We start from the raw sequence: 11,311 nt of genomic DNA, 5'->3' as shown, positions 1-11,311 counted from the left end.
CATTTAATTCTAATACCAATATCAAATTAATAAGTTCAGTTATGTTTGATTTATTATTGAGTTATTTAACTTCAGAATCAAAACCACTGTTTAGTCTTCACATAGGGAACCCAAGCACTGGCAATTGTCTTACTGATTTTAACATGAACATTTTGATGACTTTACTGTGACAGTTTAAGCCTAAAAGCTAATGTCTGAGAGACTTCCCTGAAATCTGCTGAAAAACTGAAATCCTAAATTGAACATTAAACTACTTAAAACAAAAGAACCTATTCTATACTCAGATTTCTTTTGAGATAAACTGTATGTAGAAAATCCAAAATTGTATTTTCTTGTGCTTTAAAAACAAACACTTGGTTTGAAGTTTATAAAATTAAATACTTCTATGTATTTCAAGCTACATAAAGTTTTGCACAATGTTTTAGGCATTAGCAAGGTCTGATCTAAGAAGAAGAATTTTTAAGGCTTGGTTAAGTGATAACGAAAAGATTCCTTGTTCTTCCAAGGCAGCTGTGACATCAACCAGTTCACTTTGTATCGGGTTAAGTGTGTCCAATAACAAGAGAGCTGAAGCACGTGGTAAGGTGAGAAGTTTGCAGGCTTCTTTCACTTCCTTGAAGTAATTTTCTGGTTTCTGAGTAAATCGTCCAAATATTGGAAAGAGGTTTCTAGTCATGTCCCACTTGAGCTGTTCACCACCCCCCTTCACTAAAATAATTTTGAAGAATAACTTCTTCATAGAGGTAAATATTAAGTCCCTTACAAACTCTCTGCCACACAGTTTTAAACAGTGGTTGTGCTAAGCTTTCTTGGAGCACTTGAATATGAGACTTCAATACACTTAACATAGAATAAGCTGTTGGAGACACAGAATACTCTGCCCCATGGGGAAGCAATGGCATTGAGAACCATTTGTCTTTCCTATAAGGCCTACTTTTTGCTTTGACATCCAATAACACCCATTCTATAACCTTTGTTACAAGGTCTTCTTGCATTTGTTGTAAGAGCAGTACAATATAATCAAAGACGGAGTAATGGAGAAATCTCTCATACTGTGTGTCCTCTGAATTCCAATTCATTTTTTTTCCTGGAGGTTCTGAGAAAGATGAATCTTTGAGAGCACTACTCCATTTACCCTGATGCTCTTCTTGGACCTTGTGATATAACAGTTGTATGAAAAAAGGAAGGTTACTCCATTCCTTAAGAACTACAATTAAGTAGTGAACAGTATTTAGGATTGGGCAAAAAACTGGAATCCAATGGATCCTGAGCTTGAGAACGTAGCTGTAATAATCGCATTCTGAAGTCATCAAGTAACTCAAGTTGAAGATCTAGAAACTGAAGTTGGTTATGTATATCTCTCAAGTTTTGATAACGTTCTGTCATCGCTGAAAGCAATGTCATAAAGGCTTCAGCACATTCTGGTGTCTTCATTTCGTCTAGTTCAATGTCCTGAACACAAACTTGCCAAGCTGTGTGAGAATTTAATAATTCATCTACTTTAGTCGTAGCATAATGTCGTTCTAAATTAATCCATCGATTAAAACATTTCTCACTCAACAAAACTGAGAGTATACTTGGATAACTTTGTGGATATCCCCTACTTAGGATTTCTTTTTCAAACAATAACACCTCATCAATTGTGTGTGTGAACAAAAGATCATCAAAGAGTAATTCTGAGATATCATCTTCAAGTTTCTTGGCAGCTAACTCCACCAAGGCACGCATAACTTCCATTTTAGCTTGTATGGACTGAAAACCAGACTTATTCAGAATTGCTTGAACAAAGTGGTCCATAAATTTTCCATGGTCATGTATCCATGATAACACTTGTGTAAGATACCACTCTGGTTTATCTAAACGATTGGTTTGTCGATTACTCATAAAATGAAATGCAAACCTCTTTCACAAAGGTTGTATCATCAACTCTAGAGGTAATATCAGTGATACAGAGATTTTATTGACCCTCTTTTCATTAGTTTGTCTGAGAATCTCTTCTGGTAATTGTATTTGGATTAATGATAAAAACAATGATTCAAATCGTTGAAGTGTTTCTACAGATGGAGCCGTGAAAGTGGAGGTTGAAGAAATTGGCCACTGGAGAACTTGCAAAGTCTTTTCAAATTCTTTTCCAAATCTTTCTCTAAGGAGATTATACCAGTGAATAATGGTTTCTTGCACAAAATCCAGTAAAGTTTTACAAGATGAAGTTTGAAGTTGGCACCAAATATTTATTAACCAGGAAAGATGAGGTACAGCTTGTTTGTCTTCTCCCTGCTCAACTGCTTCTTGTACTTGTTCATTCTTTCCCTCTATCTGAGAAATCCACAGTAAATAATTTTCAGCAGCTGTCAATTCTTGAAATTCTAAAATGTAAACTTTGAAAGACTCTTGAAGATCAGAAACTTTGTGTAGATGTCTGGTAGCTTCATGTTTGATGTTTTGAAAAGATGTAATTACATTTCTGCTCCTTTCTACTGCTTTATATCCTTCTTCAAGTCTTTTGAGAAATACAGAACTTCCAATACTGCTGACATCACTAGGTTTTACATAAAGTTTGTTTTCAAGTTCTCTTTGATTAGCTAATAACTCTTTATGTAGATTCCTGGCCTTAGCTATGGATGATACATCTTTACCAAATTCTTCATTGAGCCATTCTACAACCTTCTGCGATGCCATTCTACTTGTAAGATATAACTTGATGCTCGATTTTTCGTTATTTTCCTCTTGGTTAATGTCGATCTAGACCTGTCTGTAACCTCATTTCAAAACTGAAGTTGAAAGGCAGTGACTTACACTGACCACAGTACTTCTAACTACGATTATCGGTATACTATTATCGTCTTTCAGTACACATACCATGTACTACCATTACTAAGTAGTATTACTGATATTAAGACTGCAAACATGTTTTTAACATTAGCTTGAATATTTTAATTATGAGACACACGTATGGTAAAAATGTCGACACAAGTAGATATAATTGATAATTCTTGTAATTATAACAATAAATCCATGTAAGCTACTTAAAATATGCTTCCTAAATCACAACAAAATATTCAAATTACAAACTACCCCTTTTTCTTTCGCTTTTAGTGCTCAAGCAGCAGAACTTTAGACTACCGACATGTTATGGTAAGGATTCTATTAACCTTGATTATAGTGTTGACACGTGACAAGATTTGAGCAGAACGAGATTATTAAACAAACTGAGCAGCTAAGAGGGCGCATGTACAAATCGGATATTACCTAACTATAGGGCAAAATCTTGGTTTCCGCTTGTAAAATTCTGTGGTCAATGCTAGAAAGAAGATCTTGATAAAATTATTTTTAATAAAATAAAACTTAGTTTTGTGAAAGTAATTCATAATCATAATGCCTTTTTTAAGCAGTAAAACTCCGTTTGATTCAGATGTTGGTAAGTTTGTTAATTATGTATCAGAATATACTGATATTATGTTTAAATTTCGTTTGTATAGTAATAATACTGATACGTGCGAACTACGTAGTAGTACTAATTACTTTATTAGTAGGAGGTTCGACGATTATTAAATAAAGAAAATAAAAATATTAATACCTAATTGGATTACAGTCACAAATTAGTAGATTTACACTGCAAGTTCAATTATGTGGTTATTCAATTACAAACAATTAAATTTTAGCTTCAAATCATTAATTATTGTTGTAAATGCAAATTAGTAAAATTTAAGTATAAATTTAACGTGTTTGATTAATATTCGAAGTTTGAACTTATCAGTTTTTAGCAGCTGTAGCATAATTGTTATAATGCTGATTTCATGTGGTTTATAAATATATAAAGGAATCTTATTCAGTGAATAAAGGTAATATAGTTATGATAAGCCCAGTTTGTTTTGCTCTTTTATTTCAAATTATGTTGGTCATCTATCTCATGTAAATAATGATATTAAGCATGAATACCAAAATATGAAAATCCATAAAGTAACAGAATGTCTATCTATTTATTCTTGTTCTACAGCTTATATTATGAAATAAGTTTCTGAGTAGTTGTTAAAAGTAATTTAAAATAGGTCTGTAAATGACTTGTTGAAGCAGCACTGAAGCTAGGCCATACATATCTGATGTATAGCAGTGAACACAGCTAGACTTGTATTTTCAATTGCATTTTAAGGATAACACTTTATAATAATGAGTAATAAAAATTATTTTGGTGAAGTATTCAGTAAAATATTTTATGAAAGTTATGTTACATAATAGATATAAGAGGGACATGTTGATGCTTCTTTTACGTTTTTATTCACTAAGTGTTAAATGAACAACTACAACCAACCCATATCATTTTAATATTTGTTAAGCCTTCAGTTAAATTTCTTTAAATTTGTTGCATCTGTTATAGCTCAAGACAACCCATTCCAGAGACTATAGTCTTGTTAAGAAAATAGAACTGTTTTATGCTCCCTAATCCTTCCATTTTCATCGCTAAGTATAAAAAAAAAGATATATTGAAACTATTAATTCCATTAAGAATCATTAACTTCTGAGGATGCAGATTCTTTTTACCTTCTTTCAAGAGATAATAGTTTCAGAAACTGCTATGTGACACTAATACCGTAATAGCACCCATATGTATTTTATAAAGTTCCTTGAACATTAATCAACTTTCTAGCACACATCTATTGTTCAAAGGCCAACAAATATATTAGCAAGTGGCTCACATATCTAATTCTTAAATTCATTAAAACATATGGAGAAATGTTGTCCAGAAACTTTTTCATTTCTTAAACTTTCATATTTTTCTTTAGCAAGCTCAGAAGTCATGTGGTTAGGCTAATGTATGGAACTAGCCTCCACATCAAACACTTATTTCAGTATAAAGATGAAACACCTACACTTCTATGTTCATTGCTCTAAGTACACATATAGTGACTGCAAGGTTACAGAGGTTGAAACAAAATGGCAGTTGAAAACTAGTCTGTGAATATTTTAGAGCATCAACTAGAACTGGCTATCTGTTACTTAAGCCAGGTCTTTTATCCATGTGTTAAAACCACAGGGCACAATATTTCATGTAACAATTTCTCTGCCATTGTTATAAGAATTTCAGACTTTGAACTCAAAGACTGTCTTTTTCTTATTGACTTACAAAACTCTTTAACATCTAAATTTATTCTTAAATTTATATGTTTAAAACTAAGCTGTTTCTTAAGAATAGTTATAATTATTTCATGCAATTTGTAATTCTAACATTCATAATAAAAATGGCTGGTATGGGTAGATAAAGGTGAATCTGACGATGACCGAAGAAGGTCGAAACGTTGTTCGCTTTTCTACACAGAGCTTTCTCTACCCATACCAGCCATTTTTAAATATATATTTTTCTCTACAAGTGAGTTTTCTCATCATCACAGATTAATATATTCTTTAATCTGGTTTTATTTCTCTTTTGTTTAATGAATATCTGATTAAGTTAATGATTGATCATTCAGTGCATTAGTTAATAAATACCTTTGTATTACTATTTTTAGACTATGCCGAAGATGGAATAAGTGTATCCGAGATGTTTGAACCTTTTAAATAAAATTGTTTTTAATTTTGTCAACTGCCTTCATCTTTGTTATTCGACTTCATTAGAAAAATAAACATTAGAATTTAGTAATACAGACATCCCATAATAAGTCATCAGAAATGACCCATTCTTTATCATTCCTCAAAGGTTCTACTCCATCTATAACATTTTACATACCTTTAAAGAAATTTCAAAGGTCCTATTCACATTCTAACATTTTACTTACCTTTAAAGAAATCTTTACTGTCAATAATATCAACATTTTCAGCCAGTATTTTTTTTGTTTAAACTTTTTGATTTTCTAATCATAATATTCTGTTTTACAAATCTCTTGATTTGATGTAATCCTCCAAGACTTCTATTAGAGAAATCAGTTAAAGCTTCTTAAAGTTAGGCTGCTTTTCTCAACCTCGAGGTGGATTCCTGTACGTGGTGAGGAGATATTCCAGAGAAGGTTCTGTACTTTAAGTTTACTTCCTCTGGGTTCTGAACATCTACTGACATGTTTGTCATGCATGGCGATCTGTGAAAGGGAGGTAGAGCATCCTGGTGGTTGAGAGGTCCAACCCTAACGCACCACTTTGGTTTTGAATTCCTGTAGACAGGTGGCTCACCCAGGGTTAATCGACTGTTCCACTTGGGCTAGGGTTAACTAAGTACCAGTGTGAGATGTTCGCATTAGGTGATGTGGGTATTGTGTCTGATGCTGGTGTTTGGGCAAAGTTTGGGCACAGCTGGTGTTGCTGTGGTGTCCTTGTTTGGCATGCAGTAGGTCCCTTCATAGGACTCTGTGTTGGGTGAAAACAGTGGGCACTGAAATGTATTGTGGTGGTAATCCATTGATGGATTTATCTGTGAGAAATTGATTGTTCTATAGGTCAACCACTTTATTTTGAAGCTGCCCCACTTTCTCACAAACAATCCAACCTGTTTGTTTTGACAAAGATTTTGATAGCCTTTTTCCATCACTGTGTATTTCTATACCTAATATTGTTTTTAGATGTGATTTCTCAGGTGTTTGATGTCTCATCCCTTTTCCTTTGTTTCATGATAGTTCATCTCTAATATAGTTTTCCCACCTTCCTCAAATATTAGGGTTCATATTGATAATTTTGCTTCCCAATTGGTTGATGGTGCAAGTGTGGAATGAGCTGTGGAATACCAGCATGTGGACTGTCCATTTTTAGCCCCTCAGTTTTTGAGGTCTATTTTGCCACCTTGTAGGGCACTCCCTGATATTCCAGGGCATTTAACACTTATGCCCTTTCTGTGGTATTGTCTACTGTAAACATCCTTTCATAGTTCTAAATTGAAATCTTGAAGATTGTTTGAGGAACAGTCTCTCTTGGCTGTTTTGTCACTTGCTTCATTAAGGTCTACTGGGTCAAGATGATGCAGCTTTGTCACAGGTTTGTTTTCCTCCCTCTACTTATCTTAAGAATGTATGTGTAATTTTTTTTTATTAGGCATCACATTTTCTACCATATCTTAGACACCTTTGGAAATACTCTGCCACTTTTTTTCTCAGGTAACTCATTTGTTGCAACTGAAATCAAGACAAGCCTTATTCATGTTTGCTGTCCTTATCTTTCTCAGCTTCTGCCTGTTGCCTCTTAGAATGATTCAGTATCTCATTGTTTTATTCAACCTATGTTGTCACAACATCAACAGTACCAGTGACTACCTAAATGATTGAGGTCTTTTGTGTGCTCAATTGGGTGACTTTGTTTGCCTTTGGCAGTATTTTGTTACAGATCAGTGGATTATTCAGGTTCTCTCAGAAGGACTTATCCTACAATTTCTTTTCTTTTCATCTTTGTCACAGATACCCATTTCCTTTCTTCTGTTTTGGATCCTATCACTAACCAGCATCTGTCAAGAGGTGGCTCAAGACCTGTTGACATAATTTGTCCTCAACCCTGTGAATCATATTTCTCCTGGTTTTTATTCCAGGCTGTTTGTTGTTCCCAACCTTGGTCTTCTTCCTCTTTATATGATCTTTAGTATGGAGATTGGAATTGTATTGACGTAGTTTCATTTTTGGCTCATTCCATCTGCCATTCCTCTATGAAGATTTATCTGTGTAAATGGAATATTTTTTTTCCCCATTGGTCTTTGGGCCAGGAGTTTTCTGCTGATTTGCCCACTATTTCTTGTATTGTGGTGAAATTTCTTACTAGGCTTTTTGATCAGAGATTCTCTGTCTCCATGACTTTATCACACATCTATTATTATTCTTGACACCGTACATTCTTACTTCTCCACTTCAGATCTCTCCCTTTTAATCCTTTCATTGTGGATACATCATCCTCTGCAGTGGGTTGCTCTTCTGGAGTGAGATGTTAGTATGGTTCTTCATTTCCTCAGCTTGAACCACTTTCTATGTACTCCTTGTTCCACATTTTCTTTAAGACTTATATTAGCCTGTGGGCATCAGCAGTCTGATTTATTTGCCATGATGTTTAATGCACCTTTTCCCGTCCTACATAAATTCTCGGTTATCCAGATTATTCTTTAGACACTAAAACCTTGACTGCTTGGGAGAGCAATTCTTCCTTTTTGTTGATTTAACTTCTGTTTCCAATCTTTATCCTTGGTCTGGTCTGGGTAGACTTCTATATTCTGTATTTGCCCTTTGTTGTTATATTACCTGCCCACTCTTGTCTACTTATCCCTCGGTAATCATTTTTTGTTTGTGATCTTTTTCCTTCTTTGTCAGTTGGGTTTGGCCTTTGATTTGATTGGTTTATTCCTCTTTTGTCATTTTCCCAAACTGTTCCAGATTTTTTCTAGTTAAATTAATCATCTAATCTTTTCTCTGGCTTCTTATTGCCTACCTTTGGAGGAAGTTCTTCAGTTGGGGATGTGGACCACACCTAATTCATTTGTCTCTCCTTATTTGCATAGAATCATTGTTTCTTAATGTTTGGGATATTGTCTTCTACCAGTTTCCACTCTTCAGAATTCTCTGCAACTATGAGTGTGGGTAATTTCTTTTTTTACATTTTCAGTGGCCTTATTTCCCTTTTAATTATAATTTTTATTGCTTGGACTACCTAACAAGGTATTCTTCAGCTTTTAAAAACTGCAGTATTCAGCCATGTTGATGCACCTAATATGTTCAAAGGTCATGCAGTTCAAACAGTTGAGATCACTTAAGTGTTATCCTCATTATAAAATTGCTTTATAAATATGCTCGTCCCAGATGGTACCACCCTTGGACTATGTGGGTAAAGCAGATGGGGATAACTGCCCATATTTGACTTATCTTTTACTGAGTAAATTGATATAGTCTGCTTTTAATAAGAGGGTTTCATGGTCATCCATTGGACCTCTCTTAGGTGTTGACATTCCTCCAGACTCTCTTCACCCTCTTATAATAGAGTTTGAGAGTTCTTACCACTTTCCAAGTAATAGAGATGGTGGACTGTGGAGGCATCCTCCTGAATGGTTTAATGACAAAATATCTGTACCTGTAACACCTGTGTTGTGGGTCATGGTGGAAGTATTTGGGGTTGTTCTGTTTTTGTTCCTTTAGGTTTTCCATCAGTGTATTGTTATTCTGAAGACATTATTGTACCTTGGTTGGTTTCAGTCAGTTTCAATGTTGAGAGTTTGTTTGTTTTTTGTTTTTTGAATTTTGCACAAAGCTACTCGAGGGCTATCTGTGCTAGCAGTGTAAGACTAGAGGGAAGGCAGCTAGTCATCACCACCCACCGCCAACTTTTGGGCTACTCTTTTACCAACGAATAGTGGGATTGACAGTCACATTATAATGCCCCCACGGCTGGGAGGGCGAGCATGTTTGGCGGCGCGGCATAAACCAGCGACCCTCAGATTACAGTGCATATATTAGCGCTAGGCCACGCCGGGCCCGCAATGTTGAGAGAGTCTTTCTGTTGGGGAGACATCTTTTTCAATTCTGGATATCGGCCCTTCAGTGGCTCAGCAGTATGTCTGCGGACTTACAATGCTAAAAATCGGGTTTTGATACCTGTGGTGGGCAGAGCATAGATAGCCCATTGTGTAGCTTTGTGCTTAATTAAGAACAACAACAATCTGAATATAGGATTCCTGGGCTAATTTTCCGTTCTTAACATATGCCCTATTCTGGAGTCTGGTGGTTTTGAGATCCCCACTGCTTTTTTAATGTGATTGTCATCCTACCCTTACAAGTCCAGTATTTAGGTACTACTATACGTAATAACATTTGTAAGTGCTAGTTATGAGTGTTAGAACTTTTGAAATGTGTATTTTTTGTAACCATTTTTTTGACAGTTTTGCAGTTTCTCACTTTTTGTAGGATTTAAAAGTACTTATTACATTCAATACACAAAATTTTGCTAAGGCTTTTAATTACAATCATTATTGTTTGAATGAATTTTCTGTCAAACATATGAGATTTGTGTTACTTTAGAATATGATTGGTTAAGAGATAATTATATTGTTTAGTTGAGTTTGAAATGTAAAAATGATTGTGTTTAAAATGCTTTTGTAATTACCAAACTAAACCTAAATTACATTATGAAGCATGGTGCAAAGATATAAATGAATAATTATAGAGATTTTCAACACAAGTAAGCATCAAATGCAATGTCACTGAATCGGTGAAAAAAAATTAATTTGTTGGGTGAAAATTCGGGTTTATTTTGTTGGATGGAATAATGGAGGGAAACTATGCCTAAGCACATAGACTAATGTATTATATTTATACCTATATTTCTTGTAGTCACAGAAGTAGGAGGTAAAGGGTTAAAGGGTTGTTGCCCCTCAAATTTGGGTTCCAAAAGTTGAACAAAAATCACCCAAAATATTTGGGTAAAAGCTCTATACATATCTATAACTCTTCTATTTACAAATCAGTGATGAAAACCCACTTGAGATTTACATACTTGTACAACGAAACATAAACCAAATCAATACAAAGAACGACAGAGACAAAAAGATCTGCCACGAGAAAAACTAGAAAAACTAAGATGCAAACAACAGAAAAGACACCAACATGACAAACCATTGACTGACCTCATAATTAACAGATCAGACCGACAATATAACACAGACGAGATACATCTACTTAACAAAGGACTCAACTTCACAATAGCACCTAGGTACATTCCAACCATAGAAATTAAAACATGTTAAGAAGATCTAGCCAGGAGACTTGTGATACTTTCTACAGAAAACAACCAACAGAAGGAAGACAATTTTATTGACATCCAACAGCCAAACTTTCCAGGTAAAATTAAAAATTTATATTTTCCAGAAACACCTAAAAACAACAACATAAACAATTTTCTCACAAAACCATCAACATAATTTCACAAAACAGAAACCAAGAAACAATCTTACAAAAAGAGACATTAATTCCATTAAAAACCTAAAACAAGACAAAAACATAAAAATTCTAAAAGGAGATATAGGAAACGCTATAGTTATAATGAACACGAATGAATACATCCAAAAAATGAAGAACATCCTATCAGACACGAACAAATTTAAACCAATACACACACAACAAAGACACACAAAACACAACTGAACAAATTACTACTAAAAATGAAAAAAGCCAACATAGTTTCACAAACACTTTATTCCTACCTACGTAAAACCAACTCACGCACACCACAAACATACGGCATCCCCAAACCTCATAAAACAGATTGTCCATTACGACCAATAATGTCCACATATGAATCGTTTTATTACAATCTTGGTAAATACATAGCATGGGCATTCTTCAAATATGTAACATCAGCCAGCTTATTC

The 11,311-nt window shown here is 34.4% G+C and overlaps 2 protein-coding genes across 5 annotated transcripts in view; one reads left to right on the top strand and one right to left on the bottom strand.

Moving 5' to 3' along the window:
• Positions 1-211: 211 nt before the first annotated feature.
• On the bottom strand, positions 212-2,830 carry Rint1 (RAD50 interactor 1). The gene is given in 3 exon segments (XM_076493904.1): positions 212-703; positions 705-1,251; positions 1,253-2,830. Coding segments are annotated over 3 exon segments (2,256 nt in total). The 5' UTR covers positions 2,680-2,830; the 3' UTR covers positions 212-421.
• Positions 2,831-3,245: 415 nt separating this feature from the next.
• The window catches only part of Stam (signal transducing adaptor molecule), a 57,790-nt gene continuing 49,724 nt past the window's right edge, over positions 3,246-11,311 (top strand). For 2 of the 4 annotated variants that reach the window (XM_076493906.1, XM_076493905.1), the window contains exon 1: positions 3,246-3,418. In XM_076493906.1, the coding sequence (XP_076350021.1) occupies positions 3,376-3,418 (43 nt within the window). In that variant the 5' untranslated portion in view covers positions 3,246-3,375. The remainder of the gene's footprint in view (positions 3,419-11,311) is intronic. The other 2 variants (XM_076493908.1, XM_076493907.1) reach the window with 2 other exon arrangements.

Source organism: Tachypleus tridentatus, chromosome 3 (assembly GCF_004210375.1).
Source record: "Tachypleus tridentatus isolate NWPU-2018 chromosome 3, ASM421037v1, whole genome shotgun sequence".
NCBI classification, from domain to species: Eukaryota; Metazoa; Arthropoda; class Merostomata; order Xiphosura; family Limulidae; genus Tachypleus; species Tachypleus tridentatus.
This window is presented reverse-complemented; position numbering and strand designations above follow the sequence as displayed.